Below are 17,891 nucleotides of genomic sequence, written 5' to 3' on the forward strand. Positions count from 1 at the left end.
AAACTTCTGGGACTGTGAGGTCATCTCCCAACCCTGCAAAGATTTCAAAGGCTTCTGTGACTGGCTATAGAGGAAAAGTGTATTTTAAAAGTGCGGGTCTGTTAGCAGCTATTATTGTTTGGGTGGATTCGATTTGATCTCACTAATCTCATGGTCTCGTCCCAATCACGTTTGGCTGGCCCCTGCCCTGAATCCTGAGGTCGGACGCTGTGCGGTGGTCTCTGCCCCCCCCCCCCCCCCCCCCCCCGTCTCATCAATCCATGAGTTTGGAACATATTCTATACAGGCAATAATTTCCCTGAAGACAAGAAATGTATTTCACAGATACTGAGCAATGCTGATGTGCTCTTGCAGGAGTTTCCTTCTACTGTGTTTCCCTCTTGTGTGTGCAGCTCACATGAGCTATTAAGTGCCACAAATAGCTACAGTGTTTAAACTGACCTTTGTTGACTGGACCCTGGCACCTGAACAACTTTGAATATATTAAAATATGATCAGAAATTTCATAGAGTTTACTTTTGAAGAAGGATTTATTGTGTGGGTTGTGTATCTATTACTTTCTAGGCTGGATACAGTGAAACACATTTAGTCAATGATACTTGTTAGAGAAAAACAGTTTAAAAAATCTGCAGTTTTGAGAAATGTTTGTATAGCTTAACTTTTATATGACCCGTGGGCACGGCTAACTATGCTTCAAATGACCCAGATGCATTCCAGGAGCATCATCAAACATAGCTTTAAGAATGTAAGAAGAACCCAGTAGTCCACCTAGTCCAGCATCCTGTTTCACAAAGTGGTCAACCAGTTGTCCCAGAGGCAATCAACTGTATAGTCGCATTCTGCAAAGCCACCACATGTTGGTTTAAGTTATGATTTCCCTCAAGACTATAATGTATAACATTAGCAGAAAGTGATTCTTTGTTCTCTGGTCTTTTCCTTTTCACGTGCATCTTGTCCATGATTTAATCCTTCCTGGACCTTTCGTGTGTGTGCATTTCCGCTGAATTATGTATTGTTTGAGTCTTCTGCTGCTATTCTGAAAGACAGTTAATCAAGCCATTCTTAGCCTGTAGTTAATAGAAGCATTTCTTTCCAACAGCCCTCCCTTGCTTGGAACAGAAGAAACGAATTAATAACCATCGAGTTTGCTCTCTCCTTGTCCCTCCCCCTCCACCACCCCCTCCGTTACTTCCTCCACCATACTTCAAACAGGGATGGGATTCCGTAAGTACTGCTTCAAATAATTTCTGTTTCATGCATTATAACAAACTATTTTTTCCATGTAAAAATATTATGCAGCCACGTGGTAGGAATGATAATTTATTAGGGCTGTAATACATAGTAAATTAATTAGTTGAATTAATCAATTAAAAAACTTCTGACTGATTGACAGACATGCCCTGGTTAGGCAGCAGGTGCCATCTTTTCTCACTGGCAGGAGGCAATGTCTCTTCAGACGTACTGCCTACCATGAAATGTACATGTATCATCTTAAAAACAAAGTGTGACTTTGTTAGCCCTGTTTTAATTCCTATGCTGATTTTTGTAGTGTATAATTTAGATTCATTCCCTTCTATGGACTAGTGTTATGATCACATTACCACAGCTCTACAACAAGGCTTCCAATATAATCATACACTGAGTTATTCCCTTCTAATCCCTTTGATTTCCACAGCTGCTTCCACACTAAATTGATTTCCCATAGAAGTCAGGTCGGTCTGATGCAATTTTGTGTGAAATCTCCCTTGCAATGAAGATATCAGATAGCACAGGATAATCTATTTTCTCTCTCCATTTTTAGTGGTGGCTTCCCTTTAACTCGTTGATGTGCATTGAGCCTCCTTTTCACTGTGTTCTCACAAAAACTTTCCTCCCCATTTTTAATTTTTTTCTGGACAATTAGTAACAGAGCACTGCATACAAATATCACAATATCTTTTAAAAGCTTTTATTTTTTTAAAAACACCCAAACCTCTACCTATTTGCAGACGCTTCCAATGAACCCCTCCCTGCCCTAAAAAGTAAGGTGAACTCTCTTCTATTTTCATCAAATCAGCATAAGTAAAGATGGATGGGAATAACATAATACCTCTAACAACTCTTTAAAAAATAAATTCTGAGTATTTGAAGAACCTCCAGAGATTCCCCTCCTGTCTGTCTAAAAGGCAGGCAATTCTTTTCTCTTATGCTGATTGCTGCAAGGGACTACCCCTTGTGATCATCAGCAATGAAAAGAGTAATTGACTACCACTTCACCAAACTCTGGCAATTGTACTTTTTCTCCTTCAGATAATACTTAAAAAGAAAGTTTAAAATAAAGTAGATTTTTGTGTACGCTAAGAATGAGTTATTTGTACACAGATTTGTACACAAACATGGGATAACATGTGGAAACATGAAAAAAAAAACAGCGCTGAGGCAGCTGAAATCTGGGAAATCCTAAGTGTGGAAGCAGCCCGGTAATCACATGCTAAACAGCTGCAACTGTTGTGTTGTAGGCCATTGTCTGTCAGAAGTATTAGGGGAACAAACAGCAGGCCTGACACTTTGCTTCAGTTTTCAAATGTGTACAACATGCACAAGTTTCACTTTCTCAATTGATAGAGGCCAACAAGATTTTCAGGAAGATAAACTCTCGTGAAAGCTCATACCTCAAAAAAATTGTTAGTCTTTATGATGCAACTGGATTCAAATCTAGCTGTCTGCTCCAGACCAATTCTCTGAAACATTCTCAGCTATGTACTCAACATCCTATTCTTGAGAAGGAGATTCTTTGAATAATGGATGATTGTCCAGAAAAATCTCTGAACAAGTTGATCTAATGGTTTGCAGTTTTGATACATGTATTTCTATGTGGAAATTTATTCTAAGTTCAGAGAATTGTTGATCTCATTCCATCAGAAGCAACAAACTGAAAGGTTTGGCAATGGTTATGTGGGTTTCACTGCTTTTAATGTATTTGTATACTGCTGCAAGGACACTATATGCACAGAAATAGAGAGATGGAAAAATACCAACAAAGGAAGATTGGATACAGAAGGTCACAGAATATTCAGAAATAGCAAAATTAACAACTTTGTTAAGGGACAGTAATGAAGTTTGCAGAAAACTGGAAACCTTTTCTATTGAAAAAATATGGAAGAGAAATAATTGCAGGATTTGAGATTTAAAAGAAAACAGCAGATTGAAATAGAATATTAGAAATGATAAAGTGTGTAACTTACAAATTGTTCCATTTTCAATAGATGCATGAACCTAGAATTGATTAGAATTCAGCAATTAGATAGCAGGAAGTCTTTTGGTCCTATGGTATTTAGTTTAGGTGGGTTTAAAAGATTGAGTCTAGTTATTGTCTGAGTTATATTTTAATTCCCTTGTGTCTGTTTACTTTTTCTTTTCTGTATTTCATATTTTTGTTTTGTATTGATGGGGTGGTGGTGTTTATGTTTTTTTGTATGCTGAGAACATAAAAAAAATAACAATTTAAAATGTGTGTTTTATGTAATTGAGCCAATATAAGATAGCCATGACACCCCTACATTTCACATGAGGAGGTTTCTGAAAGCACTTTGGTGAGAATCTCAGAAACTGTATTTTATCATCCAGTCCTAAAATAGATAGGATAAGTAATGATATATATGTCTTTCTGTTCCTGACATCATTTAGATATGCAATTATATTTCGTGTCACTGTGATTCAAATTCATAACCCTAATATTATGTCAGTAATGGGGGTGGGTATCGCCTGTAAAGATTCCAGGTAAGTTCAGCTCCTTTGTTCCAGCTCCAATGTGTGTGTGTGTGTGTGTGTGTGTGTTATAGTGTTTAAGAGTGTCAGACTAGTATCTAGGAGACCAAAGTTCAATTCCTCACTGGAACCACTGGGTGACTTTGGGTCAGTTACACCCTCTCAGTCTAAGTGTCTCACAGGTCGTTGAGAAGATAAGGTGGAGGAGAGGAGAATGATGCAAAATACTTTGGATCCCCACTGGGGAGAAAGGCAGGGTACAAACAAACGTTTTGTTGCTGTTTGTGTTAATGATGCACTCCCAAGCTGGTGTTAGCATCCTAATGGTACTGGAGTTCCTATGCTGATGCTGATTTTTTTTTTCTGGTGGGAGAGGACTGGTGTAGAGTACTCATTAAGCAATCTTATGCTCATCTCATGGATATAACTCATGGATAGAACTACAGTGCCCATGTATTAATAAAGTGTAGAATTGAGAATCAGAGTGGGACTCAGAAGCCTGAGTGCAGTTAAATCACACTTGGATTATCTATTATGTACAGCCTTTTAAGCTCTTCTTCCGTCTCTCTTACTGCCTCTCCTTATTGTCAGCTTCAATGAACTGTGCAAAACAAAATATAAGTTTTATACTTCTGAATGTTAAAAAATAATACATAAAATGTTCAAAGAAAAGAAAAACTCCTCCCGAATTTTGTTGCAACATTACTAGAATACCAAGGTAACCAGGAGGGAGGGGTGTGGCCAAACTGCTCTTAGATTCTGTCTAACTCCTTATAGGGCGATTTCCCATTGGCGATTAATCCTGGGATAGTCATCTGAAATATCCAGGTTTCCTCGCGATCTCCCCACTGTCGAACTGCGGCAATTTCCTGTGGAAGGAGTTTGGGGGCAATCTGCTGTGATCTTGTGTATTAACCAGAGGACCATGATTCTTGGTTGGATCCTAACAGCTGAGCTTTCTGATGCAACAGAAGAGCTTCTTCTGAGGTCTTGAGACAGAAGCAAGCTCCTTGTTTTAGAAGAAGATCCCAGAGTCGTAAGATCTAACCTATGAGGAAACAAGCGAACAATGAAAAGTTTGGAAAACGATAATTTGTGATTTGGATAATTTAGGTTTCTCTTTAAAATATATTGTGGTTCAGTAGCTTAAATAATTTGGAGCCTGTGTTTGTCTGCAGTCTGAACTAACTGACTGTACAAGAAGCTGAACTTGACTTTTTGTGATGAATGCATATCCAACAAATAACTGATGTTACACTGTAACATACAAAGAGTATGAACTGAGAAACTATGGAAGCTTCCATTGCTTTCAAACTGTGCCACGAGAAGAATAGATTTAGATTCTATGTTGGCTAAGGAGACTGGAGGACCATTCACTTTTACAACAGACCTAGATGGTGAAGAGTAAATCTGAATAAATATCCACATGGTTCTTGCAAGGCAGTGAATATAAATTGTCTACCAATATACTGTGTGCCTAATTAAAAAATTACTCCTCTACTAAGATGTTTAGCAATCTCTCATTTTTAACCTTTTAGATGTTACTTCCTCTGGATTTGAAAAACTTATGTCAAATGCTCCAGATAACACAGTCTCCATGTGTAGATTCTGTATGCCCTCCAGGACCTCCTGGCCCCCAGGTTAGTACTGGATTAAGTTACATAGGAAGCTATGGACAGGAAGTTTGTGCTTCTTGACGTTTTAAATACTAACTTTTGCTCTAATATCTGATTGATATGCCTATTGTTTCCATTATATTGCTCAATGGTTTTTCACCTGCTACTTGGGTTTTTCATTGCATTTCTACTGATTGTAAAGTACTTGCAACTGAAAATGAAATCAGACCAGGACGGTAGACAAATCTGAACACTCGTGAGCTGAGTTCATGTGCAATCCAGATCTGAGAAATTGAAAAGGGTGACATTTGGTATCTTATTTTGAAAGAACAATGAAATCTGACTAATTGATTCCTTTTTACTAACTGAAATGTGCTGAAGTAAGCAGAATAATAGATGTAATTATGAAATGTATTCTGTTTCTTTTTTAGGGTCCACAAGGTATTCCTGGTGTGAAAGGACCAAAAGGAGAAAAAGTAAGTGGAAGGACTGATACGGCTGATTGTGTGAAGTACCTTGAATGCAATGGCACAAAAGTGGTTCATAGATGTATCAAATAAATATGTAGTACAGTTGTTGATTGGAGGGGGGCATCAAGTCACAGCTAACTTAGAATGACCCTATAGGGGTTTTTGAAGCAATTGACAAACAGAGGTGGTTTGCCATTGCCTGCCTCTTCATTGAAACCCTGGTATTCCTTGGTGGTCTCCATCCAAATACTAACCAGAGCCGTTCTTGTTTCGTTTCCAAGATTTGATGTGATTGGACTAGTCTGGCTTACCTAGATCAGGACAGTCTGGTTGATACAAAGGGAAAATACTGATAATTTCAGAAACACAGATTATTTGCAAGCTGTAAAGACTGTAAATCTACAGCCGCAGCCCCTGTAAGCAAAACTGTACCAAAGAATAGTACAATCCTCATATCTGGATGGTTGTCCTCTTTCACCCAGCATGCAGATATCAGATATCGCAACTAATCACCTTTACATATAGCCCAACTGTACCAGAGATGTAGTGACATGATTCAAATTGTACCATTGTGCAAAAGACACAATCATTGAAGAATTTACTTTGCCAACACTGACCAAATGAACACCTTTAATTATGAGTGATTTTGTGTATCTGATATATTTTTTCCTCTAACAGGGGGAAATCGGCAGACCAGGAAGAAAGGTAAGAGACAAATTGCCTAAAATCCATGATGGCATGGGGTACAAGCAACTGTTGCCTGGAATAATTATCAGAACGAGATAAAAATACTTTGCTATCTAGTTTAGTATAGAACTTGGATTTGCATATTTTCATTAGTATGTATCTTTTGTTTGTTTACAGCCCAGAGTGGCTGCACCCTGTGGGGGCATCTCCGCACAGAGGCACCTCCATTTTCTTTCTCCACCCTTACCTTCTCTCCCTGCGGAGCTCTGCAGGGACAGGGAGGCACCCCCCTGCCTTCCAGCCCCTGGGGGTCAAAGGGCAGCGTGGGCATGCCTCCCATCCTTGCGGAGCTCTGCAGGGAGAGAAGATAAGTGTGGGAGAAAAAGGAAGCACTGAAAAGTGGCGCCTCCAACCCGGTGCCATTCCCACAGCACCAGCAGGGAAACACTGTTTCCCAAAAGCCTCACTCATTGAGCAAGGCAGGGAAACAGCGTTTCTGCTCCAGTGTGTGTGTGTGTGGGGGGGGAGCACAGTGCTGCCTCAATGTGGAGGGAGCAGCCGTGTGAACAGCGCCCCTGGAACCGTGTTTTTACCATTCCAGAGGCGCATGGGCTCCATCTAGGAACTCTGCATATTACAAACTTCTACTAGTAGGACACTTTTGAGTAGGAATGATTATGCAATGATTAAGATATAGACATCTTGTGTTATGAATGTGCATAAGAGTTTACATATAGAATAGTTGCTGTCAGTGCAATCCTAGGTAGAATTATATCTCTTTAAGTCTTTTGAATGCTAAGGGCTTAGAGGGGTTTTACTCTGTTTGGGATTGTACTGTTATTGTTGTGGTCGATTTAAATCTGGAGAGGTTGAGACTATTGCAGTATGTTTTACAGTCCAATTCAGAGGCTGTGCTGTTGCTGTTCCTTGTACTGTTCCTTGCAAAAGCCAACACTGTTATTACCATATTGAGGTATCAATATAAGCATTTAGAGAAGGAGGAAGGAACCAGTAACATGGAATGGAAGCAAGAGGGAAGGTATGGATGGTAGTGCAAAGGAGGGGGAAGAATGGAGCTAGGCAGGCTGGCCATGAGCAGAGGGAACATGTTCGAGTCAAAGCTGTGCTCACTGGCAAATCTATCCCTTCTGGAGGTACAGCAAATTAAAAGTTGTACTATGAGTGGTCTCATTTGCTATGGAGAGAATGGAAAGTGAAAGCGGGGCCCATGGTAATACATCCATACTACAAATCTTGCCTCAACAGACATTCACCTCTATTGCATAGACACCTTGTGTGTAATCAGTCCATAATGATTATTTTTGAATATTTTGGATTTGCCAAACTATATTAATTAAAATCTGGCACTTTAAATAATATATATTTTCAAACCATTGTCTCCCTTACTCCATGGCAACTGTTCAATTTCACTAATAGAATGCTTCCATTTAGCTAATTATTTCAGTACAGAAGCCAAAGAAATACTCTGCAGGAAATAATTAGAGATATTCATTGTGAAAAGAATTATATGACTTCTTTTCCTTCAAAACCTTGATTCAAACTACCGCACAAGAATGCAGCCATATATGTATGAATTTTTTATTATTATTATTATTATTATTATTATTATTATTATTATTATTATTATTATTATTATTGTTGTTGTTGTTGTTGTTGTTGTTGTTGTTGTTGTTGTTGTAGATTTCACAGCTGCCAGATCTTTAGCTGGTTGTTGGCTTTCATTACAATTCAAGCCTCACCCAGAGGCCTAGGAAGTTGTAATGTATCGGCATAGTACTCGTACGGATCCCAGCAGGACTGCCTTCTGAATTTGACCAATGTTAATGTTGTCAATTCGAAGATGTTTCAAGTGCTGCCCTAGTGTTATTGGGATGGCGCCCAGCGTGCCGATTACCACTGGGACGACCTCAGCTGGTTTGTGCCATAGACGCTGAAGCTCGATTTTCAAATCGTGTTATCTAGTGACCTTCTCGTGTTCTTTTTCAATGCCCCTGCTGTCACTGGGGACTGCTATGTTGATGATATTATTGTTGTTGTTGTTGTTGTTGTCATTACTAATTCGATTTGATAGACTGCTCTATCCTCGAAGGGCTCAGAAGCACATCCCCAAAGGGCTCAGATCCCTGAAGGGCTCAGTGATTTATTATGCCCCCATACACCACTTCCCATAAGGTCCCATGACCTGGAAGAACTTCCAGGGTTATGTCTCGTAGGTTGACGTAGCTTGAGAAATCTTATTACACTCAAACTTTTCTGCTCTGGGTTATGAGTCATTACATCTGATCCTCCCTCCCTCCCTTTCTTCCTTTCTCCCTTTCTCCCTTTCTCCCTTTCTCCCTCCCTCCCTCCTTCTTTCTTTCTTTCTTTCTTTCTTTCTTTCTTTCTTTCTTTCTTTCTTTCTTTCTTTCTTTCTTTCTTTCTTTCTTTCTTTCTTTCTTTCTTTCTTTCTTTCTTTCTTTCTTTCTTTCTTTCTTTCTTTCTTTTGAAGGGTAGACCAGGACCTCCAGGTGTCCCTGGAATGCCAGGACTTATTGGATGGCCTGGCCCAGTGGGACCTCGGGTAAGAGTAAAATACTGAGTTTTTCTTGATTTAGGTAACAACTGTCTTGATTTGTTTAATGTAAAATCAACTTGTCAAAACCAGCTGGATTTCTGTAAAATAAGCTGAGAAATAATTTTAAATGTTTAGGAACGATCATAGGTTTGTACAATGCTCATGGAAAGTCCCAATAAGATTAGATTCATACGTAGGATTTCCAGGTCTAAATCCAAATAATAGTTAAAAGCATTTTCTGCACAGACCAAAGATCATGGGATAAGGAGGTGAAACATCCCAGTTCGGCCATAACTTCTGCATGGCTTCTGGGTCTAACTGGGCCCGCCCCGCAAGATTTCCCTTATCCCTCAGCTGTCAAAAAATGATGTTGGCAGTTCTTTTTTTAAAAAACCATGCAAATCCCACTCCCATGCAAACACCATGGGAGACGGACCAGTTTATTTTTCCTGCCTTGCCAACTGCAGCCAATCAGAATGTTGGAAAAATGGGACAGTTCGCACATGCCTGGCAACATTGGCGAGGAAAACGAAACTAAACCGGGGGTCATGTGTAATCACCTGGAGTTCTTCCTCTCGGCCTGAATGGGTTGCCATGAGGAGGAAGAAACCGAGATAGAAACATCCTGATATGTATGATCCCGTTTTCCCCCTGAAATATTTTGTCCGTATGGAAAACGCCAAAGTTTCTTTAACAGCTCAAATTTTTAAAACGTATAAAACAATATTTCATATTTGCTTCCGAGTATAATGGGGAAAACATTAGAGTGGGATTTGATGTTCATGCATGGCTTTATCCTGCCACCTTGTTCGGCACCATCCAGACTACCTCCCCTCCCCATAATAAAATTGAAACCAAAGAGGTAAAGTAAGGAATGTATAGTGTAAAGCTAAACAGATCCACTCTTCCATGCTTGTTGACTACAATGGACTTAGAAGGGTGCAGTTCTGTTTAGAATTAGTTTGGAGATGAAAATTATGCTCTATTTCTGGGTGGCAGTCAACTGTCACTTTTATTATCCTATCACCACTTGATGACTCATTTGAGTTTTAAAAAATCTGAAGACAGCATATCTGTCAGCTCTTTCTTTGCTCAGTGTGTCCCTTTCATTTGGCTCTCTTAGCCTATGGCAGTCATAGGAAATAACACAGGCCATGCTCTCTTTTGCTGTCAATTTCTCAAGCTCCTGTCTTTTCTCACTGATCCATTCTGCACAAAGGAAATAAAACATCTTGTACACGTTTTAAAAATAACTGTTTTGGCTTTTTTCTTCTGCACAGCACAGGAGAAATAAAGCGTTGCCAGCCAAAATGGTTCTTTTCAGCCTTCCACTCCCTTCCACTAACTGACTAAAGCTTGTCAGTTTCATTTTGTTGCACCCACCATTTTGTGCTGCAGGGAATTCTGCCTTCATTCGCTGAAGGTTCCTCACAGAGGTTGCCTCTGCTAGCAGCTCATTCTCTTTCAATTTCCCTGTGAAAAGTACATGCATAAAGTTTGTTTTCCCTGGCAATCCTGCAAAGTGTCATTATTTATTTTTCTTTTTTGTTTTGAGGATGCTGTCTTCATAGCTATGACAACACAATATGAGAACGCAGCCACTTGGAGGGCTGGTCTATCTCCCATTAAGAAGCAGTGGGTAGACCCATTACTTTCAATTGTGGATATAGCAGTCCTCTGCTGAGGACAGATCTGTCAGCATTTGAAAGTAATGAGTAGACCCATCCTCCACAGAGGGCAAGTCTACTTATTGCTTCTTATTGGGAGGTAGACCAGCCTTCTGAGCACCAGATACTGTGTCATCATAACTATGAAGACAGCACCCTTGAAACAAAACAAAACCGACATATGCGCGAGATCGCCAGGGAAAATAAATTTTATTCATGTCCTTTTTATAGGGAAATAGCAAGCTATGAGCGGCTAGCAGGCACGGAGACTCTCTGCAGCAGCAGAAAATGGCGGGTGCATGCTGCAGAGAAAACCAAAGTGGAAGCTGGTAAGTTGGGTGGGGAAAATATAACGTTCCCTGCTTTCTGTACACCAAGCAGGGAATATTTTTGAAATGACTTGGGGGGCGGGGGGGAGAAACACTATTTAGCATTTTCAAAATAAAACTCTTTGAGGGGAAAAAATAAAAAAAATGTTTTCCAAATATTAGCTGTGCAGAATTCCAACAGAAAATGTTTTATATTTCAGCCTCAAAATGTTTTATTTCTGTTGTGTGGAAAGGACTATTGTGTTCCTCACCTCAGAATTTGTTTGCGCCTAATAACTTTCTCCCCTTGGTTGTAAGCCAGCATGAAGATCCCACCCACCATTTGGCCAGCTAGGTCTGAAAAAAGGCTTTTCAACAGGGAGCACCAGAAAGTGAATGATCTCCTCGCTGCAGAAACACCATTGGTCTGCTTTTATCACTGCTAGCTGTTCCATTAGTCAAAGGTTAATCAGCACAGCAGACAGCACACGTTGCAAGAGCGCTTTCTGCCTCTTGAGGATGCAAATGGCTGCTAGGAAACATTTTATAGTGGTCCAATGTCTCAATAGACTACCAAGATAGCTCAGAAGAATTTGAGACATTGGTGACAATAACTAACTAGACCACTAGCTCAAACTGACAATTTAAATGGATTACAGTGGTAGATCACTGCAAGTAAGGGTCAATGGGCATTAAATAGCAAGGGCAGACAACCCCACAGGTAGGTTCGCCAAAATCCAAGTGGGGCCTGGAGATCTCCAGAATTCCATATGATCTCCAGACTACAGAGATCAATTCCCCTGGGGAAAATGGCTACTTTGGCAGCTGGACTGCATGATGTTGCACCCTGTTGAGATCCCTCCCTTCCACAAACCCTCCCTAGGCTTCACCCCTAAATCTCTAGGAATTTCCCAAACCAGATTTGACAGCCATGACCACCAGCCATTAACTTGGGTCATAAGTATGAAAGAGGCACCAAGCTATTCTGGAAATTCCCCAAGGATTGTATCATACCCCCGAACCTCAGAACAATACAGCCTGTGGCTATGGCAGTTGTGACCAATTAAATTCCCATTTTTTCCCCAAAGAAACTGTGTTCTCTTGCACTATTCTCCATGGTGAAGAGGAAAGAAGTTGCAACTGGGGGGGGGGGATAACCTCGAGGAGGCAAGAAAATCCACATTTATCTGCTTACAACAGGATTCACTGCAGGGAAGCAAAATAGGTTTTGCAATAGAGCTTGAGCCATTCTTACAACATATAGTTGGCAGCAGCCCCCCCCCCCCTTTTTTTGCTGTTTAAGGCCATTTGTTGCTAAGAAAAATATAATGTCAAGAGACAACCATCACAATTCATGCTCAGTTATTTGCATGTATCTTACAATTCCACTTTGTGTCCAGAATTGAAGCAGTGTTACATGTTTGACCACTCTGATGCAGAACCAGAGGCATCAGTCAGTTGCCACAGCCATAATGAATAACATTCTCTATTGACTCCTTTAGGGTGAAAAGGGAGATTTAGGTTTGATGGGCTTACCAGGTACAAGAGGACCAATGGGATCCAAGGTTGGTTGACCTGGCTGCTATGTTATTCCACACTGGCTTCTCCTAATTGCTTGCAGCTGCCTTCTCTATTAGAAAGTGCTTCTGGATATTGTTGTCTTGTTTTGAACAACAGAGGAGTCTGAGGAAGGGAACAGCTGACAGACCTCTTTTTCCATAACTATCATGAAAGGATATAAAAGGCTTACCAATCTATTGTTTGTTTTTGGATTTGAACTTCAGGGTTCTTATCCCAGCTTGATATGAAAGAATTTAGGCTTCAGTCCTAAGAGCACAAGCTGGAAGTAAGCCTCACTGAATAAAATGGGACTTCCTTCTGAGCAGACCTAAGCAGCAGAATGTTTGAACTTTCTCAGGCCAAACTTTCTTTCCCAGACCTGTTCAGCAACTAAGAGTGCAGTCCTAAGCAGACCTTCACTGTTCTACATAAATTGACATCATAAATTGACATCACTGTTCTACATAAATTGAAAGAGGATTGCACTGTGAATTTGGACCTTCATTATTTTTCCCATTGCATCATCTTTCCCATTGCATATTAGGCTGTTAATTTGGTTTATATTTGATATTTTGCTACCCTATGAGTAGAAATAATACCCTCTTTTTATGCATATTACATTTTTCAGCTTGTGGAATGGAACACTGATACCATAAACTGCTTTCTTTACAATATTGTATTAGAAAAAAATGGAAAGCTCTATGAAAAAATTAAAATAGGCTAAGGTGAAATCCCTCTACTTTATCCTTATGGAAACACAGAAAAAATATAAAGATATATTATTAGTTGTTGGTTACTTCAAAGAAAAAAATCTAGCATATTTTCTGGAACTAAAAGAGAGTAAAGAACCTAATTGAAGCATTATTAAGATGTTACCCAGAGCAAATATACCCCAGTTTACAAAGTCTTGGGAAGATTTATTTCATAAAGATTGCTGTACTAGTTGTTATGTTTCCTTTTGCTTAAAAAAAAATCTAAAGCAATTTCAAACCTGGCTACCATGCTTAATGTACTTGATTTTTAAAAATTTCTGTTCATTCATACCCTGTTTCCCCGAATATAAGACATCCCCTGGAAAATAAGACATAGTAGAGGTTTTGCTGAAGTGCAAAATATAAGGCATCCCTGAAAGTAAGACGTAGCAAAGTTTTTGTTTGGAAGCATGCCCAACAAACAGAACACAGAAAAATAAGACATCCCCTGAAAATAAGACATAGCACATCTTGGGGAGCAAAAATTAATATAAGACACTGTCTTATTTTCGGGGAAACACGGTATTGATTTATTGGCTGTGGTATGCTGTTGCACCTTTTTGCCATTTTATTTGCAAGTTCTCTCTAAAGCTACAGACAAAAGTGTCAAAGCCACTAATAATGACTTTTTTGTTAAGATGATTTCATCAATGTCAAATGTTAAGATACAGATCCTTTTTCTAGGGCCACCCTGGAAGCAGAGGAGAAAAGGTCAGTGATACAAAGAAAAAGCTTTTAGTTCATTACTGAAAAGCATCACAATCTATGTTCTTTGGACAAAAGATGTGATGTTTAAATATTTTGGGGCTAGATTCAGTCAAGTGCAGTGTCCATATGTGTAGAAGTTTCAAGAAGCTTGTGTTCTACATTACCTCGCCTACTTAAGTGCACAGTATATGTGCACATACAACACAAATGAAATTGCAAAAATATGTGCATACTTCCCATATTCCCACACTAGTCTCCATGTACCAAACGGCTGGGTGGGTAGGGGACATAAATGAGCTTGCATTCTCTACAAAGCCCCCATGCGCTGCGTGTATGCAAGTTCATCCTTGACACTGGTGGAAAGAATGAAGAAAACAGAGTTCTTTTGAACCACTGGTGTTGTACTTGAGCTCAACTGGGTCATTCCATAAGAGTTTTACTGTTAAATCAATTATGCTTATATTATTTAAAAAGTGCTTAAAGAATAGCCTTTGGTGCACTATTTTCAAAGCATATACTGATGTACTGGGGTGTTGTGTGGTTCCAGGCTGTATGGCCGTGTTCTAGTAGCATTTTCTTGGGGTTCCCCATACACTATAATTTGTTGGCTTATAATATGAAATGGTGACCTGCAAATCTGAATCAGCTCATAGTCACTTCAGCATTCAGTTGAAACACACATTTGGCCAAGAGTAATTTAGTAATGAACAGACATATTATTTAATTTTGTTTACTATCACCACTGCCAGTTCTTTAGCTGGTCATTACAATTACAATTCAAGCCCTGTCCAAAGACCTAGGATGCTGTAATATATCAGCATGTTATTCATACAGATCCGAGCAGAGCTGCCTTTTGAATTTGACAGATGTTGATTTTGTCACTTTGAAGGTGTTTCAAGAGCAGTGTTTTTGGAATGGTGCCCACAGTGCCGATTACCACTGGAATGGTCTCAACTGGTTTGCGCCACCTCTTTCTTCAAATCTATCTTCAAAATTGTTGTGGTTGTTTGGCTTATATACTGCTCTCCCCATGAATGGACTCAGAGAAGTGAACAACCATAAATACAGTATTAAAACAGAATATGAAAACAATTTCTATGTGGCAACCTTCTAAATACACACGACAAAGGCGAGGACAACAGTGATTTTTCTAATAATAAATCAGAGTCACACATTAGAAAAGTAGTCTTTAACTCTTCAGCTTTCACCATGACCTCCACTTTATCCTACTCCTGTTTTTCCTGGTCCCCCCCCCCCCCGGCATCATTTCCCTTCTTTCAACAGTTGTAAGCACACAAATAAGCAAATACAAACAACTATAGTGGGGTGACCCAGCTTAGCTCAGGAAGTGGCTTGGTTTTGGGAGGTTGAGAATACACCAGTGGAAGATCCGAGCAACAGAAAACGGCGTCTAACTTGAAAGTCGTTCTTTGTTTAATCTCTTGGATCTGACCCTTTCTGGTACTTGTGGAAGAGTTCATAAGTGCTTTTTTTTGCTGGGCTTTTAAAAAGTGATGTGTTTGATATTGAATAGTATATGTATGAAGTTAATCTCTGATCTGGCTTTCAACAGGGAGCTCATGGAGGGAAGGGTGACAAAGGCAGCAAAGGTGATAAGGTAAAATTACTTCAGTGGAATTCAACACAGTCTTATCCACATTTATAGTGGATACATAATTGTTGATCTGTATATAACAAATTATGATGGACAAAGGCACACAAATGTTAAGAATGGGGTTATAAAATCAGTACCTAATTTAGATTTAATTTTATTATGTTATTTTTAAAGATATTTCCAATTTTTAAAAGTTGTATTGCTTTTTTAAAAAAACAAGCTGTCTTAAAAAATTTTTTAAAGCTGTCTTAATTATTCTTGTCTGCAGTTAGCTTGTCTGGATTAAAACCATATTTAAATACATGTCTGATTACAGATGAGCATGAATCCCTGTCCCCATTGGACTTTTATGATCAAACAAATCCAGTCTATTGGGTTTCTGATGAGATTGATGGAGATCTTGCCTTTTATTCTCTCCCTTGTGTCTCTGGAATATGCGGGTGAAATGGATATGTGTCGGTGGATGTGTGGATGAGCTAGATCAGGGGTAGGGAACCTGCGGCTCTCCAGATGTTCAGGAACTACAATTCCCTTCAGCCTCTGTCAGCATGGCCAATTGGCCATGCTGGTAGGGGCTGATGGGAATTGTAGTTCCTGAACATCTGGAGAGCCGCAGGTTCCCTACCCCTGAGCTAGATGAAGGGATGAGAAAGGACAAAAGGACCATTTTCCCACTCTTGGGGTTCTGTTCCTCATAGTTTGTGAAGCTCAGTGGAAGATCATTAAAAAGAATCCTCTGGATTAGATAGGGACCAGATTCCAAATGAATCTGGGTTAATCCCACTTTGTTACCTCCTGAGATGTAAGAGAAAGTACTGGTACACAACAGGATATGCACACATACACACATATCCCCTGACACCTAGGGAACTCCAATTACATCAAGAAACTCAAGTTAGGGGAAACTGTTGTCAGTCTTTAAACTAGCCTAGTCTATGTCAGAGCTTGCATCAATTACAGTAGAAAATATTAACTTACATTTCTGCCTTATTTGTAGAATTGTTCAGTCAGATAATGTCCCATTATACTGTGTCCCAATTAGTAAAGAATACCACCCCTTGCATCTGGCATTCATTCGTGGATTGATAGGTCTGCCAGATTTCTGTAAGTTCAGAGCATCCAGTAAACTCGCCCCATCACATAGGTGGTATTGCAGGACAACTTCATTCTCAATAAGACAGTGTGATCCTTAAAGGATAGGCTTCTTAGTTCCTTAAGCAGATGTTTACTGGGGCAAACCAGTAGGGGAAAGAACTGTCATAGTAGCCAGAAAGCTGAAAACACAAAGTGAGTAATCATGAGTCCAAAATTGACTCCATACTATACTGTCAGTAAAGTAATACAGTCTAGTTGACTGTATGCAACTACATCCCTGGTCCCTGCAGCAGACTTGGCCAGAGATATATGTAATTGTCCATAATCTGGTAATTTTCAACTGGATTATATTAATAACTGCAGAAATGAGACTGGTTTTTTTCTTTTGTATCATGCTCAGACAAACCCAAACTTAAAGAGTGTTTCATGTTTTTCCTCCTCACACCTCCATTTTTCCTTGTAGGGATACATAGGCTTCCCTGGAATGCTGGGACAAAAGGTAGGTATACAAGAAGTGGGACATTCTTAAAGTCTTCACTTAATTGAAATGGATGGATTTATAATTTTTGACTGTCCCCAGTTAATTTGTTTTACACTGAAATTTATTTGTATGTGAAGCTTATATTTTTACCCTCATAACTACTCAGCTCATGGAGCCATAGCTGTCTTCAGATGTTCATCTGTGCATGCATTTACTGGTCTTTTCCTGACAACATGAGAGAGCCTAAATACATGTGTAGAGGTTTGCTGCGTACTGGGTTGAACTCACAGGGCATTTCCCCACTCACCACGATCCCCCCTATGCTGCGCACTGCTCTCAGCGCACGGCATCCCTGGCGCACGCCCGGGCGTCCCCACGACCCCACGCTCTGCGCGGGGTCATTAAAAGGCGTTGTTTACAAGAGCGCCAGGGATGCCGCGTGCTGAGGGGGCGCAACAGCAGCAGCAGCAGGGTGGCTGCGCTGTCGCCGCCCCTGTCATGGGGAGTGCCAGGGGACCCCGCGCTACTTGAGGAGAGTAGCGCGGGGCTTAAGGTGAGCGGGGAAAGGCCCACAGATATCTGGGGCAGGGCTGTTGGACTGAATGCTCTA

At 40.0% G+C, this 17,891-nt stretch overlaps 1 protein-coding gene across 1 annotated transcript in view; it reads left to right on the forward strand.

Annotated features, from left to right (window-relative positions):
* Positions 1 to 17,891, forward strand: part of COLQ (collagen like tail subunit of asymmetric acetylcholinesterase) — a 53,853-nt gene that overhangs the window by 15,348 nt on the left and 20,614 nt on the right. The window contains exons 2-10 of the mRNA XM_048510967.1: positions 1,100 to 1,224; positions 5,286 to 5,387; positions 5,795 to 5,839; positions 6,512 to 6,538; positions 9,030 to 9,101; positions 12,573 to 12,635; positions 14,067 to 14,093; positions 15,664 to 15,708; positions 17,264 to 17,299. Of these exons, the coding sequence (XP_048366924.1) occupies positions 1,100 to 1,224; positions 5,286 to 5,387; positions 5,795 to 5,839; positions 6,512 to 6,538; positions 9,030 to 9,101; positions 12,573 to 12,635; positions 14,067 to 14,093; positions 15,664 to 15,708; positions 17,264 to 17,299 (542 nt within the window). The remainder of the gene's footprint in view (positions 1 to 1,099; positions 1,225 to 5,285; positions 5,388 to 5,794; positions 5,840 to 6,511; positions 6,539 to 9,029; positions 9,102 to 12,572; positions 12,636 to 14,066; positions 14,094 to 15,663; positions 15,709 to 17,263; positions 17,300 to 17,891) is intronic.

Source organism: Sphaerodactylus townsendi, linkage group LG11 (genome assembly GCF_021028975.2).
Source record: "Sphaerodactylus townsendi isolate TG3544 linkage group LG11, MPM_Stown_v2.3, whole genome shotgun sequence".
Taxonomy (NCBI): Eukaryota; Metazoa; Chordata; class Lepidosauria; order Squamata; family Sphaerodactylidae; genus Sphaerodactylus; species Sphaerodactylus townsendi.